The sequence below is a fragment of the Pistacia vera genome, unplaced genomic scaffold (genome assembly GCF_008641045.1).
Source record: "Pistacia vera cultivar Batoury unplaced genomic scaffold, PisVer_v2 Contig630, whole genome shotgun sequence".
Classification (NCBI taxonomy): domain Eukaryota; kingdom Viridiplantae; phylum Streptophyta; class Magnoliopsida; order Sapindales; family Anacardiaceae; genus Pistacia; species Pistacia vera.
Window position 1 is genome coordinate 317,976 of NW_022196480.1, and position 18,469 is coordinate 336,444.

At 36.1% G+C, this 18,469-nt stretch overlaps 1 protein-coding gene and 1 long non-coding RNA gene across 4 annotated transcripts; one reads left to right on the top strand and one right to left on the bottom strand.

The window, feature by feature from the left end:
* The first annotated feature begins 1,627 nt into the window (after positions 1–1,627).
* LOC116111270 lies at positions 1,628–9,506 on the top strand. 3 transcript variants are annotated; one of them, XR_004125037.1, is made up of 6 exons: positions 1,628–2,041; positions 7,925–8,043; positions 8,132–8,337; positions 8,418–8,722; positions 8,830–8,836; positions 8,990–9,506. It is a non-coding gene; the product is annotated as an uncharacterized LOC116111270 (long non-coding RNA). The 3 variants fall into 3 exon arrangements; XR_004125036.1 differs by lacking the exon at positions 8,830–8,836 and having other exon boundaries at positions 1,628–1,797; positions 1,882–2,041; XR_004125035.1 differs by lacking the exon at positions 8,830–8,836.
* Positions 9,507–9,550: 44 nt separating this feature from the next.
* Positions 9,551–11,460, bottom strand: LOC116111269 (cytochrome P450 71D10-like). The gene is made up of 2 exons (XM_031397467.1): positions 10,513–11,460; positions 9,551–10,330 (listed from the first exon to the last, which is right to left on the bottom strand). Exons 1-2 carry the CDS (start codon positions 11,410–11,412, stop codon positions 9,719–9,721), a joined length of 1,512 nt encoding a protein of 503 aa, XP_031253327.1. The 5' UTR covers positions 11,413–11,460; the 3' UTR covers positions 9,551–9,718.
* Between the last annotated feature and the right edge of the window lie 7,009 nt (positions 11,461–18,469).

Sequence of the window (18,469 nt, forward strand, 5' to 3'; positions counted from 1 at the left end):
AATAATATTTTGAAAAAAAGTAAAATTAGATGGGTATTACGATATAGGATTTGAAAATTAACAAAAAGACCCCCCTATGTTTGTTTATTTACTAAACACCCTTATAATAAAATATTAAAAATTAACAACAATACCTCCAACCCACCCATTGAATACCAACAATTGGCTGCCACAGTCGGAGGGTGGTCGGAGTTACTGTATCGGAGCACTACCGGCTGGATCTGACCGGTCGTACACCGATATAGCATTTTCTGACTAGATCCACAATGGATTTTGCTAGATCTGGCCATTAATGGCTAGATAGGACTGCCTTTGGTCATCAACAATGGCCAAAGATATGGTCGTCATTGATGACTAGCTATGGCCAAAGATCTGGCATTTTTCGGCCAAATCCACAATAGATCTGGTTGAAAAATGCTAGATTGGTGCATTACCAGCCAGATTCAGCCGTTAGTGCGTCATTATTCCAGATTCCGCCTATTCCAGCAGTGGTGGTCTGAATCTGGCAAATGTGGGTTGTTGGGGTGTTTTTATCAATTTCTAAATTTTTTTGGGGGTGTTTAGTTAAATTAACAAATTTAGAAAATTGAATAATATAGAATACTATTTTGAGAATAAGAGAATAAATGTGTATTTTGAATAGAATAGGGAATAGAATACTATAAAATTGTGTACCAAACGGGCCTTAAGAGTTGGGTGGGAATAACAAGGTAAGATTTTAAAATTAACAAAAACACCCCTTAGGTTTGTTAATTTACTAAACACACATGTAATAAAAACATCAAAAATTACAAAAACACCCCCATTCACCCATTAAATACCTGCAGCTGGCCACAACCATCGGCAGGTGGCCGAAGTCACTGATTGATGCATTCTAGCCATATTCACCACGGATTTAGCTGGAAAATGCTAGATATACAGCTAGATCTAGCCATTGACGACAAGATCTGACTACGTTTGGTCGTCAACGACTGCCAAAGGTATGGTCGGCGCTGATGGTCAATGATGGTCATATCTTGATTGTCGTTGACGATTAGCTACGGCCAAGATCTGGCTGTCAACGACCAGATTTTTGACTGTAGATCTGGCATTTTTCAGCTAGATCCACAGTAGATCTGGTCGAAAAATGCTATATCGGTATATCACCGATCAGATCTAGTCGGTAGTGCGTCATTGTATGAGATTTCAGCTACCTTTCGATGGTGGTGGCCGAAATCTGACAAATGTGGGCAGTGGGACTGTTTTTGTCAATTTTAAACTTTTTTTAGAGGTGTTTAGTTAAATTAACAAATTTAGGAGGTGTAAAAATAATTAAATAAAAATATAATAATTTTTTCATAGAATAATACTTTGGGTACTAATGAATGGGTACTAATCTGTGTACTAACTAAAGCATAGTACCCGTACTATGCGCATAATACGAGTACTATGCTTTAGTTAGTACACAGATTAGTACCCATCCGTTAGTACCCATAGCATCACTCTTTTTCATAATAGGATGACAAATGTGTATTTTGAAAATAGTAGGAATAGGATAAGAGAAAATAAACAAATGGACTTTAAACCTGGTTTGACCCGCGGTTGGACCGAAGGAACCGGTCCAACCGGTCTGTTGAAAAAACCGGGTCACTTCAAATGAAAATCTTCGTTCTTCTGTGTTCAAGCTTCATTCGTCACCTTCAATCTTGATTCTTCGCGCCGTTGACGGAAATTTTCAATCAACCAGTCCTCACTACACTCCGCTCGGTCCACCGTCCGCACTACATTCGGCTCCGCCCGTCCGATATTATTGTTAAGGTTTGTGACTTTGTGTTTCATTGATTTTTTCTGGAGCAAACATTGAAAATCTGGACTTTATTTTTTTTGGTTTTGTGTTTAAAGCCTTTTGACTAGAAGCAGTGAAGGAGAAGAAGAATAAGAAGAAGAAGATCTGAAAGCTCATATACTTAAACGTCATATCTTCTTCTGTCTGTTTTCACAAATGCCACGCCCCTCTTTTCACAAGCTTATTCTCTCATCAACCATTAGAGACAGGAAACTGGTAAACCATGTTGCTTGTTTAATCTTGTTATTTTGAGAAAAATTTGGCTAGAGAATATTAAAGAGTAATTGAATTTTGGTCTTTTCTGTGTTTTTTGTTCTTGGGTATGTTTTGTTTTGTTTGGTTGATTTCATTTTGGAGCCTAATATGTATGTCTTTGAGGTAAAGTAGAAAGGTTTTAACCAGATAAGAAATTTATCAAAGTAAAAATTAGAACTTTTATTAGTTGGGGAGATTGAGTAGAGAAAGAGGATATGAGATTCTGGAAGAATCCAGAAGTTTGTTTTTTGGGTTTTAAGAGTAATTAAATTAAGCTTGTGAAGATAGTTGGGTAAGGGTTGGTTGATTGTATAGTTTTAAGAACCTAAACACTAGAATAAACATGGAGGATATGTAGAGGGTTAATTGAACAATTTGATAACCTGCTTTTGTCAGGGATGAGTTTGGTAAGAACCAGCAGTTTGGTTGGCTGATAAAGAAAGTGGGTAAAGGAGAAGAGGGTATTTTAAAGTTTTGTTTTTCAGTTTTAAGAGGTCTATATGAGTTTGATAAGGAGTGACAAATCGGTTTGGTTAGCAGGGAAACTGCGAAATGAGGAAGAAAAAGAACTTTAAGGGTCTTTTGGATGTTGAGTTCTTAGTCACCTTGATCGTTGTCTGCACTGAGATTGTTCCGGAAAACGTGGAAAGTGAATTTAAGCTAACTGTGTAGTAATGAATCTTTAGGCTCTTTTGTTTTTTTTGTTTTTTTTGGTCCCCTTTGTATATTAGAGAAAATATATCTCAGCAAAATTTTCCCTAAAAAGCGTATTATTTATATCTGCACAAAGTATGGTCCTTAGATCTCAATTTGCTGATCCTCGTTTCTTATATATTAGTTTCAACCATGAGCTCAGCTGTTTAAATCCTATTGAGGTCCCTTACTTTGTAGAATGCTAACTTGGGTAATTCTACCAAGGTCTAAAAGCAGTCCCAACTCGGTAAACACGTAGGAATGGTCAAGAAATTTCTAGGTATTATAAGGAAAAATTGTATTTGCTTGTAATAACCTACCTGCTTCTAATCTGCGTATGGATTTCTAAAAATTAAGTAACAGGATGGACATATATGTCGTGAAAATATGTAATTGATATCTCAGAACGGTATTTTCATCACAATATATGAATCTTCTTCTACAATTTATATCATTGACATGTCATTCTCTGATTATGATACTTCGAGATAAATGCAGTCTAACTTGATTCGGGTAACTGTAGAGCATTCCAAAAAACTTTGTCAAGAAGTTCAAAGATGAGCTTTCCTTAGTTGCCACAGTTATGATTCCCAATGGAGTAATGTTAATGTTTTGCGTTTAGAATTAAAAAGAGTTGACTACACAATTTTATTTAATGACGAGCTTTTAGAAATTAATTAATTTTTAGAGTTTAATTTTTTATTATGTGACATGTTGACATCAGTATGACATCATTATGCTAATGTCAGCATGACGTCATTAGATCGGTCAACTTGGGACCCAAGCACTTGACCAGGTCCAGACCTACATCAGGTCTTAAAACATTAGTATAAACTATAAAGTGTTATGAGTCATATGTGTTGGAGTTCCATACCGACTAGGCACGCTTAAGTCTACTGATTTATAAGAGGGGGTAATCCTCCCATTCAACAAGACCTTATTGGATGAGGAGTCAGACACACCTCAAATTCTATCATGGTATCAGAGCCTAGGTTCAGTTGAGCTGAGTGTTTGACCAGTTGGTGAAGAGTTAGAGCCGACAACTACCTCCAAAAACAAGCATGACCCAACATATGGGCTTGACAGTGAGGGGGAGTGTTGAAGTCCCACACCGACTAGGCATGCTCAAGCCTACTGGTTTATAAGAGGGGGTAATCCTTCCATTCAATAAGACCTTATTGGGTGAGGAGTCAGACTCACCTCAAATTCTATCAATATGTACTTTTTCTTATTCTTACTATATGTATATAAATTCCCTCAATAATTTATATGTGATGTTACCCTAGTTAGTAAATACGCGTTTTATACGCGAATTATACGGTTAGCCGTATAATTCGCGTATATATGTATTTTGACAATGGCTGCCGAATTATTCGCGAATTATTGGAATATCCGTATAATTCGCGAATTATTCGCGAATTATTGAAAAAAAAAAAAAAAAAATGATCCAAACCAGTAACAGATCTATGACTGTTAAAACAAAAATCAATGACCCAAATCAAACTTTCCGTGTCAAAACACAGACCCCCACATTCAATAACAGATCCNAAAAAAAAAAAAAAAAAAAATCAAAGATTCCCTCAATAGTATTCATGTGATGTTACAGTAGGCTAAAATTTGTATAAATTGTATATTTTCGGTCCTTGTAAATCAAGCTTTTTGTAAGCCAATTCTCTAAGTTTTTCTTCTTACACTCTTTTCAATATATGTAATCACTCAAAAAGTCCGAGCTTTTTGAGTGGTTATATATATTGAAAAGAGTGTGGGAAGAGAAACTTAGAGAATTGACTTATAAAAAATTTGGTTTATAATGACCGAGAATACACAATTTCTAAAAATTTTAGTCTATTGTAACATCACATAAATATTATTGAGGAAATATTTGATTTTTTCTTTTTTTGATATACACACACACACATGTGTACACATGTATATATGTATGTACTCTTTGTATTTTTCTCTTTTCTTTTGGTTAATGTAATATAGAACGCTAGTTTTTTTTTTTTTTTTTTCTCAATCTTTTTTGAGTCCTCTTTGAATCTTTGATTATGTTAGTATGATATTAGAGCAGATGATCCCAGGGGTATTTGGTAGCTCCTTTTGTTTTCTTCTTGTGGTGAATTGTGGTTGAGTTTGTGGGTGATTCTTATGGTTGAGTGTGTGACTTGGTTTGTGGCTGAATTCGTGAGTGATTTTGTGCATTAATTGTTATTGGTTGGTTGTGCTTGTTGTTTGGTTGGGCGGATTATGGTTTTCTGGTAGAAGGCTTAACCAAATTGAAGAAAACCAGATTGCAGGGGTCTGGCTGCATGTTTTCAAACATGTACAATATCTTTGGGTTCTGTTTACAGGTTTGAAAACTTTTAGGACTGTCGTAAAATTTATGTTTTGTGGAATGATTGTTTTGAATTTTGTCTAGACGTAGGGGTCTGGTTGCAAGCTTTCAAACCTGTAGGATACTTTTGGGGTCTGTTTACAGGTTCAAAAAGTTTTGGGATTGCCATGTAATTTGATTTTTTGGAAGGACCTATTTTAAAATTTTTTTCTTTTCATTGGAAGTTTTTTCTTTGATGATATAATTGTGCTAGTTTTCATTATGGATATTGAAAACATGATTTTCTTCAATTTATTAGTGTGAAATTAGTTAGAAGTAAGAATTATGCGTATTGGAGTTATTTGATGAAAAATATTTTGAAAGGCAAGAAGATGTGGGGTTATATTGTTGGTACTTCGAGAAAAACCTAAAGATGATATTGAAAAATATGCAAAATTATTAGAAGTTTGGGATGTAAATAATTCGAAAATCATCATTTGGATAAACAACTCTATTAAACATTCTATAGGTATGTAATTGGCTAAGTATGAAATAGTCAAAGAGATTTAGGAACATTTGGAAAGATTGTATACATAATCCAACTTTACAAAACAATATCAGTTGGAATATGATATTCGAGCCCTCCAATAGAATAATATAAGCGTCAAGAGGTTTATTCAAGGATGACAGATCTTTTGGATCAGCTGGCTCCTACAGAATCAATAGAGTCACGAGCTTGTGAACCATATGTTGCTCGTAGAAAAGAACAACTGGTTCAATTTTTTATGGCTCTTTGTGATGAGTTTGAGGGACTTTGTGGGACAATTTTGTATCCAGAAAAATCCAAAACAATCCTTCCAAAAAATGCCTAAGACAGACACTTGGTAGAAGACATACCTGAAGAACTTGCAAACCTATAGGAGACTAGACAGGCATAACATGTGGTTGTGTGGCAAGAAACTTTTGAAACTGCTTAGTAAGTGCAACTATTGAGGAATTGGGAGATTGTGTAACGCCAAACCCAAACGAGTTTGATGATGGTACAACTACTGCAGTTTTAGGCTGAGGAAGCTTATAAGGTCATTGATTTCCCAATTGCCATGGTAGAGGATGGTGTTGTGGTGGTAGGTGTCCCATGTTTATTAACCTCAGGCTTTGAAACTTCCAATGACGTTTTTGCATGTAGAAATTACATTCATCATAACTAACCTTCAAATGGGGCATGCTTTGATAATTGGAGGTGGTCTAGAAGGTATTGCTAAAACAGAAAGAATAGGTGCGGGAAAAATTCCTTCCTATGTATGAGTTTTAAGACGTATCTCCTCTATTAACAACTCACTAACAACTGAATCAACAGAAGGAAGTAGGGTATGATGCAAAATCGTCTCACGAGTCCTTTAAACTCATCATGAAGAGCCATAAAAAATTGAACTAGTCATTGTTTTTCTCAACGAGCAATATGCAATTCAAAAGCTTGTAATTTTATTGATTCTGTAAAAGCCAACTAATCCTAAAGATCCGTCATCGCTTAATAAAACTCTTAAACACTCATATTGTTTGGTTGGAGGGCTGGAATATTAGATTCCAACTGATATTGTTTTGCAAAGTTGGATTCTGCATACAATCTTTCCAAATGTTCCTAAACCTCCTTGGTTATTTCATACTTTAGCCAATTGCATACTTATAGAATGCTCAACAGAGTTGTTTATCCAAGTGATGATTTTCGAATTATTTACATCCCAAACTTCTGACATTTCTGGATGTTTTTCAATCTAATCATCCTTAGACTTGCCTGAAGTACCAACAATATACCTCCACATCTTCTTGCATTCCAAAAAAATATTTCATCACATAACTCCAATACAAATAATTCTTACTTCCAACTAATTTCACACTAATAGATTGAAGAGAATCATTGTTTTTACTGGCCATAATGAAAATCAACACAATTATGTCACTAAAGAAAAAACTTCGAATTGAAAGAAAAATTCCACAACACTCATTTACGAAAATTAAATTATAAGACAGCCCTAAAAGTTTTTAAACCTATAAACAGACCCCAAAAATATCCTGTAGGTTTGAAAACTTGCACTCGGGCCCCTGTGTTTGGGTAAAAGTAAAAAATTTAGTCCTTCCAGAAAACATAAATTACACAACAGTCCTAAAAATTTTCAAACCTTTTAACAGACTCCAAAAATGTTGTGCAAGTTTGATCACTTGTAGCCAGGCCCCTAGGATCTTGGTTTCTTCAATTTGGTTAAGCCTCCAACCTACAATTCACCACAAGCTCAGCCTTATTCAGCATCAGAAAACCATAATTCGCCCAACCAAAAGCTCACAATTCGGCCAACCAACAACAATTAATGCACAAAATCACTAACGAATTCAGTCACAAACCGAGCTACACACTCAGCTACAAGAATCACCCACAAATTAAGCTACAAATCACCACAGGAAGAGAACAAAAACTGCTACCGAATCCCTCTAGGATCATATGCTCTAATACCATATTAACATACTCAAAGATTAAAAGAGGATTCAAAGAAGATTGAGAAAGAAAAGCTAGGGTTCATATTACAATTGACCATGAAAAAAGAGAATAATACAAGGTATAAAGTTACATATATATACAACTAGGGTAAAAATACTAAACTACCCGTTAAGAAAAAGAAAAAGTACACAGAACTTCACTCCTAAGAGATTGGAGTATGCCAAGCTCCAGTGATACAACATTTTGCAGAAACAATTTCAGGGTCAACAACTATCAAGAGTTTTGATCAAGAATCAAGGTTTCAAGACACATATATGAAGCTAATGGATGGATATTCTTGGCCCAGTTTTCATATTTCATGCTCTATGGAATGACTGTGCTTGGATCTGGATAAGTTGTCTCTTCTTACAGCTGCATTATCTTTGATTTTGTTAATCTCTATCCGAAAGAGAATTATTGATCCAGGTATGTGTGTCACTCCTCCAATCCTTGGTCATCCTTATCGCTGTTGACAGGACTTGAGAATAATTTTTCTTGTCTTTTTTCTTTGAAGCAACTGCGGGCTTAGCAGTGACATATGGACTCAATTTAAATCTCATACAAGCTGTGGAATATGGAATCTTTGCTATCTGGAGAACAAGATTACATCAGTGGAGGTAGTACTGTGCTATTCCTAGTTAGCTGCCTCTTTTGATAGAAGAAAGCCGGTTTGACCATTCTTGGCCATTACATAGAGAAGTTCACATTCGTGATTAGCAGGTAATTTTACTCGATTTAGATTTCCGTGACTCTTATTCTTTTTCACTTAAACTTTATAAATGATTATGGTTATGATATAGGTTCGCTACGCCTCACACATGCCACTTGTGTTGTGAGTTTCTCACATGCACTTTCCCAGGAGGGATGAAAACAACCATAGAAGGGACAACTAGTAGTGTTAAATCTACTCTCATTCAAACATTGTTCCGCATTGTGGAACCTGCAGCTGGTCAGATTGTGATAGATGGAATCATTATCTCTTCAATTGGACATCATCATTTGCGGTCAAGACTAAGCATTATTCCTCAGGATCCGACCATGTTTGAAGGGACTGTACTGAGCAACCTGTACCCGCTTGAAGAATACACAGATGACAATTTGGGAGGTGAGTCTATTTAAATTTGTTTGTAGCTATCAGTTTTTTGATAAGCTTCTTCCTAAATCCAACATTCAATGTTGTGACTTTGCTAATATCTGTCTAATTGGCTTTAGGCTTTGGGTAAGTGCCAGCTTAGAAATGAAGTTAGAAAGAAGGAAGGGAAGCTAGATTTCAGAGTTGTCTTTTCTTTTATTCTATCATACAAGTTGTAAAATTGTTCTAACTTGATAATGGCACAGAATTTAATTGCATAAGTTCATATGGTTTTTGCAGTTACTGAGAATGGAGAGAATTGAAGTATGGGACAGAGGCAGTTGTTGTGCCCTGGGCGTGTGCTACTTAAGAAAAGTAAATTCGTGGTGCTTGATTAAGCTAATGCATCTGTCGATACTGCTACTGATATTCTGATTCAGCTAACTTGTCGACAACACTTCACTGACTGCACAGTCGTAACCATTGCACAGAGGATAACTTCTGTTATTGATAGTGATATGGTTCTTCTTCTTAATTGCGGTTTCTGTAGTCCTGAGTCTGGATATTCTTTTATTGGTTGCGTTATTGTCACGGTAACAATAATTATTTTTCAATATCTTGGTGTAGGACTTGTTGAGGAATATGATTTTCCAGACAAAGTTGCTCGAGAACAAGTCATCGTCTTTTACACAACTTGTAGAATACAATCTCAGGGCAAATTCCAGTTTCTTTTGTTACTGTAATCTGCTTTGGAATTAAATCCTTTAATCGATAAAGCAATTCTATTTTTGAAGTGAAAGCACTATAGCATTGTATTTAACCTATTAATTTCTGTCAATCTGAACAAATTATTTAACAATATTAAACAACAAATAGCCCCGAAAACTTTAAATCATTTTAATTTATTTCCCTTGACATTACTTATTCGAAGTAAACAAGTTTAACAAGCTTAACCATTTTACACACTGCACATCTACACGAACATCGATCATAATCTCATGAGATCTATATGTTGTTGGGAGATTAAGATTAAGAACGATAAGGAATAGGAATCAGCATCAAGTCTTTTTTCCTGCCTAAAGTTATACCAAAGACCTCAGTCATGTCTAGATCTTCAGGATTCATCCCATTTGGGAACTTCCAATCAAAATGGTACAGAAGTTGTGCGAGTGGCAGCTCAATATTTGGTAGTGCAAACGTTAAGCCTGGACAAATTCTCCTTCCAGCTCCAAATGGAATGTATTCGAAATCTGCTCCCCTGAAATCAATTGAACTGTCAAGAAATCTCTCAGGATAAAATGTCTCAGCGTCGTTCCAGTTTCCAGGATCTCTTCCAATTGCCCATCCGTTAACAACCACTCTAGTCTTTTCAGGAATCGTGTACCCGTTGATTTCGCAACTCTCTCTGCATTCTCTTGGAAGTAAAAGAGGTACAGGAGCGTGCAGCCTCAGGGTTTCTTTGATCACTGATTTCAAGTACTTCAATTCCTGAATGCCATTTTCATCAACATATCCTTTTCCATCAAAGACTCGTCTTACTTCAGCTTGTGCCTCTTTCATTACCCTTGGGTTTTTCAACAATTCTGGCATTGCCCACTGTAAAGCCGTTGATGATGTCTCACTCCCAGCACTAAAAATATCCTGATTAAAAAATTAAAAGTTATCAGCTTGGACATAATTTATTCAGTGCTCATTTAAGGGCATCTATATTGTCTGTTTGTGCTCATAAAATATGTCGAATGAACATATATATGTATGTGAAAAGACCTTGTAGTAATTGTAAAGAATAATAATAATACATTTAAAGAGATTATTATACTGACATGGATGACTGCTTTGATGTTGTTGTCAGTTAGGGGAAATTCAAGGTCACCCTCCCGCTGGACTCTCAAAAGAACATCAACTATATCTTCCTTTACTTCTCTTTCGTCAATTTTTGTCCTCTCCTTCTCTTTATGATCATTCAGGATATTTTCAAGTATTCCATCACTCTTCTGATGCAGCTTCTCAAGCTTCAGATCCATTCCACTAATCACCTGAATTGCTTTAACAGAAGGGTAGAAATCAACAATGGAGAAACCTGCACCTGCCTCTATGATTTCCAGTACGCATGATAGGAAAGCTTCTTCATCTTTGCATCTTTCTCCGAAAGCCGCCCTGGCTGTTATGCCATATGTGAACTTGACAATTTCATCACTAAGATTGATTACTGATCCTTCATTAGCCTGTATGGATTTAATGAGATTTGAGACCTCCTCTTCCCTGACTGATCGCAGTGATTGGACTCGTCTTGCACTTAATAGCTCTATGGTTGCAATTTTTCGGAGCTGTCTCCAATAATTTCCATATGGTGCAAAAGCAATATCAGTATGGTCATAAGTCACCAACTTCAAGGAAACCAGAAAGGGCCGGTCTGCAAAGTTGAGGTCATGGGTTTTCAAAACTTCTCGGGCAATCTCTGCGGAAGAAACAACGACGGTTGAAACTTCACCAAGCTGGAGGTGCATCAAAGGTCCATATTTCGTGGCCAAGTCTCTCAGGCGACGATGGGGTTGTGAACCGACCAGCTGGTGCAAGTTTCCAATTAGTGGTAGTTTCCAGGGCCCTGGGGGCATCTTTGAGCTTGAACTCCTGGATTTGTGTCCCTTTATTATTTTGACTGCCATGAAAAAGAACAAGAGAAAGGAGATGATGAGGTTGAAAGAAGGAATATGAAACTCCATGGAGAAGAACCAATTTCAAAACTCTTTCCTCTGTTAAGATGATGAATCAAAAGGGCCAATAATCCTCACTTATATAGAAATGTTTACTCGTAATAGTAATTATCATAAAGTTAATAAAAATCCACCACTTATGATGTTAACTTACATGGTAAAATGCACATGACACACTGGTTAATCTCAAGTGTAGATCCAGAAATTTTTGTTAGGGTGGGTTAAAATAAAAATTAATTACACATTAATATTTTTATCTATTAATATTTTTGTTTGGATAGATCAAAATCCAAAAATTGTACATATTAATATTTTTTTTTTAAATTTGAGGGTGGGCTCAACCAGTACTGCATCCGCCGCTGGTTAATCTGATAAGCTTTAGGTGACCATCAATCTGTCTTCACACTCTAATGATGGACTCTTTGGTTGGCAAGTGTTTTTCACTTAAAATATATCGTTTGCGATGTTGTGTTCAACCAAATAGATATTGTCTGTCTAATATCAATTGTCAAATTTCAAATTCCATCAAAATAAGCCCTGCTTTGATACCAATGGTCAAATCCAAAAGTTCAACCTAATGAACTTCTCTCTAATATCAATTGTCAAATCTCAAATTTAATAAAGTAGGCATGGTTCGCTTTGGCCTATATGAAATTTCTTTTGAGTTTCACGTAAATAAATATCCTTCACTCAAAATGAGTTTGCTTAATTATATGTAGGGTCCAAATATTATTATTAGAACCTTAGACTTATTCACTAATAATATAGGAAGTGACACTTGATGGTGTTGAATTTTTTGCTATCGGATTTTATTACTGTGGCAAAGATTTGAATCTCCATATTTGCATTCAGATTAGTACATGGTAGACACATATCGTTTTACTAGTTGTAATTAGATGATTAATTATTGGAATGTGAATACTTTTTGGTAATTGATGAAGCAAAGGCAAGCAAGAAGAAAAAAGAATTAAGTTTTAGGCAAATTTCTATTTTAGGAATTTGTAATTGAGAATATTTTTTTCCTTTACTTTGAGTTGTATTAGGAAATGAGAATTGGTTTAAGATTTTATTTAGAGTTAAAATAGGAGAATGAATTAAATTAGGGGAGTTCTAATAGGATTAGGAATATGAATCTTTGTAAAAAAAGAATATCTTATTCTACTTATAAATAAAGGGGCTAAAACTAATTTAAAGTTATGAGAGAGGGAAGTAAAGAAAGCGAGAATGTGAGGCTACAAGAAGGGTATTAAACACTATAAGAATATGATGTCCGCCTATGTAAAGGTACTAGGTTGATGGTATGATGAACACTTGCATCGTACTCATAGAATTATAGTGGATCTCTCACATTTGTGGATGTAGGCGAGTTATGCTGAACAACGTAAAATATTGTGTCTTTGTATGGTTGATATTCTTCACATATTGTTGTTGTTCTTTATTTTATTCTTTTCGATTTTTAACATGGTATGAGAGCAGATTCTGATTTGTAACATTATGATAAACAATAAAATCTTAAATGAGTGGAATGCATCACATCATCTCTATAAATACATCTATCCATTAAACACTTGTTATCTAGATGTTAGACAGACATACAAATTGCATAGCTAGCATAGCTTTCCTATGCAAGTTTTCTCTCTACAGCTGCAAGCGGCTGGCTTCATTTTGTTTTTATCTGGGCGACTGGTTGGTTTTTGGGCACCGTTTACTATTAGTTACACGAGTCTTGTCAGTTCTTTGACAATTATTGATAAGTGTAACATATTTCCTTGCTGTAATGCATATTATCCAGTGGAGTTCGTCGAAAGCATAGAGAGAGATGTTCTTATTTTGTCTTTGACGCAATGAGTTAGCGTAAAAATAAGGTTAGTACGATTATATTTTTAGTGTTGATAAATAAGTCTTAATCACATAAACTTAATTCATAAAGTTTGAAAGAAAATCTGAAAATTATTCTATATCTTAAAAAAAGGAATAATATATTTATATAGGATGATGCCAATCAATCCTAACAAGATTCCTAATCAACAAGAAAATAAAATCTAAATTAATTAAAAAAGAAGATCCTAACTGTTGACTAATTATAAAATAAGAAAAATGTGCAGAAAACTGAAACGGCCCCGAAACACCGAAAAAGTGGATTTTGGGCCTGAAAACGACCTTATATCTTATGGACCTCGTAACTCCTCTCAAATAAAAAAAGTATGACTGTTTTAAGTTGGTATGCCCGTGTTTCGACATCTGACATACAGTCTCTTCTGAAATTCATCTACTAGACATTCTACGTCAACCTTACTATAGAAAACTTGTGACTTATCTCTTGCCAAAAGATTGAGGGATCGTCACGTCGTTGATTATCGCTGACTCATAACTCTAAAGTACGACTTTTTCGATAAAATAATGGAGCTTTTGGATTAACTTGTAATCATGCCAACGGAAAGATTAGCAATGTCACAAAATATCTTGGCATCATAGAAAGTTTGTCAAGCACGAGTTTTGGAGAAAATGATACCATGCATTCATTTGTACAGGGGGGAAAAATACTATACACTCACATGCTATCCTTCGATTCGAAGACTTTGACCTCGTACAAGTTGACTTGAACTCTGAGCTAACTTTCTCAAATATAACTACAAAATCCCCAAGTCCTTAACTTTCTCAAATCAACCGTTAAGGGATAATGGTACCTGTAGATTCCCTTGGGGGCCAGCCGCCTCATCGTAGCGTAGTGAGCAAGGCCATGCTGCAACCGTGATGTGACCTCCACAGTTATTGACAAATGCTTTTTTTCTTTCTTTTTTGGTCTTTTCATTTGGGTGGTTTGTGATTAAGCAATTGTTATTTGGTTGGTGGGTTTTGACCTAAATTTGTTTGGGTTGAAAGTTTTGTTATTTGCATACCTATTTCATTACTTCAGGTGAACAAAAGTATCAATTGCTATTTCTTGTTTTTCTCTTTGTTTTTTGCTTGTTCTTTGGCCAAACAAACAAATACTACATTGTTAACATACGCTAGTTAACTTGTGGCCTTCAGGCTTCCGTTTCCAGCTAACTTCTCATCGGAACTGGAATTTGACCTGCAACAATTTGTGCAAGTGATGATGATTTGTTCTCTAGCAACTTTGTTGGCGAATCATATTCCTCGATAAGTCCTACAACAAGACAATGACAGATCAATAACATTTGATGATGATGGATTCTATGCCAAAAACAGTAAATTACCTGACCATTAACCTTCATTTAGCAGCAGCACCATATCACTATCAAGAACAAAAGTGATCCAATGTGCAATTGTTATGACTGTGCTTTCAGAGAAGTGTTGCCGAAGAGTTTGCTGAATCAGATTATCAGTAGCAGTGTCGACGGATGCAGTAGCTTCATCAAGCACCAAGATCTTACTTCTCTTGAGTAGCACACGCCCAAGACAAACCAACCGCCTCTGACCCATACTCCAATTCTCTCCATTCTCAGTAACTGCAAAATCCAAATTACCATATACAATAAAATTCCGTGCCTTGATTTAGTTTTTTTTAACTGAAACTCGTAAAATAGAAAGAAAAAACATGCCACTGGAATCTAGCTTCCCTTCTTTCTTTCTAACTTCATCTCCAAGTTGACGCTATCCAAAGCCTAAAACTATTTTCGAAAATGTTGGAAAATTCTATGTTTGATTACCAAGTCTGAACTTCACTCTCCAAACAAAATAAAAGCAACCCACCTCCCAGATTTGCTCATCTGTGCGGGGTGTAGTCATAACTATAAAGATCATATGCGCATGACAAAAGAATATCAATCATGGTAGTATAAGACACTGTTTTAAAACTCGGCCCAACTCCGGTTTAATGGGTTGGATTGGGAACAGGGGTATTTACCAGGCCGGTCACACCAACATTTTTTGGTGTGTTTGTTTTAGTATTTAGAATAATATTTTTAAAATGGTTAGGGTGTATTTGGTTCATTATTTTGATACTTTTTAGAATAATATTTTGAAAAAAATTAAAATTTGGTGGGTATTACGATGTAGGATTTGAAAATTAATAAAAAGACCCCTTATGTTTGTTTATTTACTAAACACCCCTATAATAAAATATTAAAAATTAATAAAAACACCTCAACGCACCTATTGAATACTGACAGCTGGCCACCAACATCGGAGGGTGGCTGGAGTTGCCGTATTGGAGCACGATCGGCTAGATTTGGCTGGTCGTACGCCGATATGGCATTTTCCGGCCAGATCCACAGTGGATCTGGCTGGAAAAATGCCAGATCTGTAGCTAGATTTGGCCATTGATCGCATTTGGTCATCAATGATGGCCAAAGATATAGTTATCGTTGATGACTGGCTATAGCCAAAGATCTGGCCTTTTCCGGCCAAATCTACGGTGGATCTGGCTGGAAATGGCTAGATTAGCGTACCACCAACCAGATTCAATCGATAGTGCACCATTATACCAGATTCTGGAAAGTTTCTAGTTGTGGTGGCCGAGATCTAGCAAATGTGGGTTGCTGAGATGTTTTTGTCAATTTCTAAAAAAAATTTTAAGGGGTGTTTAGTTAAATTAACAAATTTAGGGGGTTTAAATAAATAGAATAATATAGAATAATATTTTGAGCATAAGAGAATAAATGTGTATTTTGGATAGAATAGATAATAGAATACTGAAAAATTGTGTACCAAACGGGCCCTAAGAGTTGGGTGGGAATAACGATATAAGATTTAAAAATTAACAAAACACCCCTTAAGTTTGTTAATTTACTAAACACCCCTGTAATAAAAACATTAAAAATTATAAAAATACCCCCAACCACCCACTAAATATCGGCAGCCGGCCACCACCGTCGGAGGGTGGCCGAAGTCGTCGATCGGAGCATTCTAGCCAAATCCACCGCTGATTTGGCTAGAAAAGGCTAGATCTACGGCTAGATCTAGCCATTGACGGTAAGATCTGGCTGCGTTTGGTCATCAACGACAGTCAAAGGTATGGTTGATGTTGATGAACAACGATAGTCATATTTTGGCTGTCGTTGACGACTAGCTACGACCAAGATCTGGCTGTCAACGGTCAGATCTTTGGCCATAGATCTGACATTTTTCGGCCAGATCTACAGTAGATTTGACTGAAAAATGCTATATCGGTGCACTACTGGCTAGATCCAATCGGTAGTGCACCACTGGCTAGATCCAATCGGTAGTGCACCATTGTATCAGATTTCGGCTACCTTCTGACAGTGTTGGCCGAAATCTGATAAATGTGGGTGGTGGGAGTGTTTTTGTTAATTTTTAAACTTTTTTGAGGATGTTTAGTTAAATAAATAAACTTAAAAGATTTAAAAATAATTGAATAAAATATAATAGTTCTTTCATGATAGAAACAAATGTGTATTTTAAAAATAGTAGGAATATTAGTAGGAATATGATAAGAGAAAATAAACAAATGGACTTTTAAGTTTTAATCTGGTTTGACCCGCGGTTGGACCGAAGGAACGGCAGAGAACCTCCGGTCCAACCGGTCTGTTGAAAAAAACCGGGTCAGTTCAAATGAAAATCTTCGTTCTTCTGTGTTCAAGCTTCATTCTTCACCTTCAATCTTGATTCTTCGCGCCGTTGATTGAAATTTTCAATCAACCAATCCTCACTACACTCCGCTCGGTCCGCCGTCCGCTTCCGTCAGCACTACATTCGGCTCCCCCGTCCGATATTATTGTTACGGTTGTGACTTTGTGTTTCATTGATTCTTTCTGGAGCAAACATTGAAAATCTGGACTTCATGTTTTTTTGGTTTAGTGTTTAAGCCTTCTGACTAGAAGCAGTGAAGGAGAAGAAGAAGACAAAGAAGAAGATCTGAAAGCTCATATACTTAAACGTCATATCTTCTTCTGTCTGTTTTCACAAATGCCACGCCCCTCTTTTCACAGTAGCGTAGTGAGCAAGGCCATGCTGCAACCGTGATGTGACCTCCACAGTTATTGACAAATGCTTTTTTTCTTTCTTTTTTGGTCTTTTCATTTGGGTGGTTTGTGATTAAGCAATTGTTATTTGGTTGGTGGGTTTTGACCTAAATTTGTTTGGGTTGAAAGTTTTGTTATTTGCATACCTATTTCATTACTTCAGGTGAACAAAAGTATCAATTGCTATTTCTTGTTTTTCTCTTTGTTTTTTGCTTGTTCTTTGGCCAAACAAACAAATACTACATTGTTAACATACGCTAGTTAACTTGTGGCCTTCAGGCTTCCGTTTCCAGCTAACTTCTCATCGGAACTGGAATTTGACCTGCAACAATTTGTGCAAGTGATGATGATTTGTTCTCTAGCAACTTTGTTGGCGAATCATATTCCTCGATAAGTCCTACAACAAGACAATGACAGATCAATAACATTTGATGATGATGGATTCTATGCCAAAAACAGTAAATTACCTGACCATTAACCTTCATTTAGCAGCAGCACCATATCACTATCAAGAACAAAAGTGATCCAATGTGCAATTGTTATGACTGTGCTTTCAGAGAAGTGTTGCCGAAGAGTTTGCTGAATCAGATTATCAGTAGCAGTGTCGACGGATGCAGTAGCTTCATCAAGCACCAAGATCTTACTTTTCTTGAGTAGCACACGCCCAAGACAAACCAACCGCCTCTGACCCATACTCCAATTCTCTCCATTCTCAGTAACTGCAAAATCCAAATTACCATATACAATAAAATTCCGTGCCTTGATTTAGTTTTTTTTTAACTGAAACTCGTAAAATAGAAAGAAAAAACATGCCACTGGAATCTAGCTTCCCTTCTTTCTTTCTAACTTCATCTCCAAGTTGACGCTATCCAAAGCCTAAAACTATTTTCGAAAATGTTGGAAAATTCTATGTTTGATTACCAAGTCTGAACTTCACTCTCCAAACAAAATAAAAGCAACCCACCTCCCAGATTTGCTCATCTGTGCGGGGTGTAGTCATAACTATAAAGATCATATGCGCATGACAAAAGAATATCAATCATGGTAGTATAAGACACTGTTTTAAAACTCGGCCCAACTCCGGTTTAATGGGTTGGATTGGGAACAGGGGTATTTAC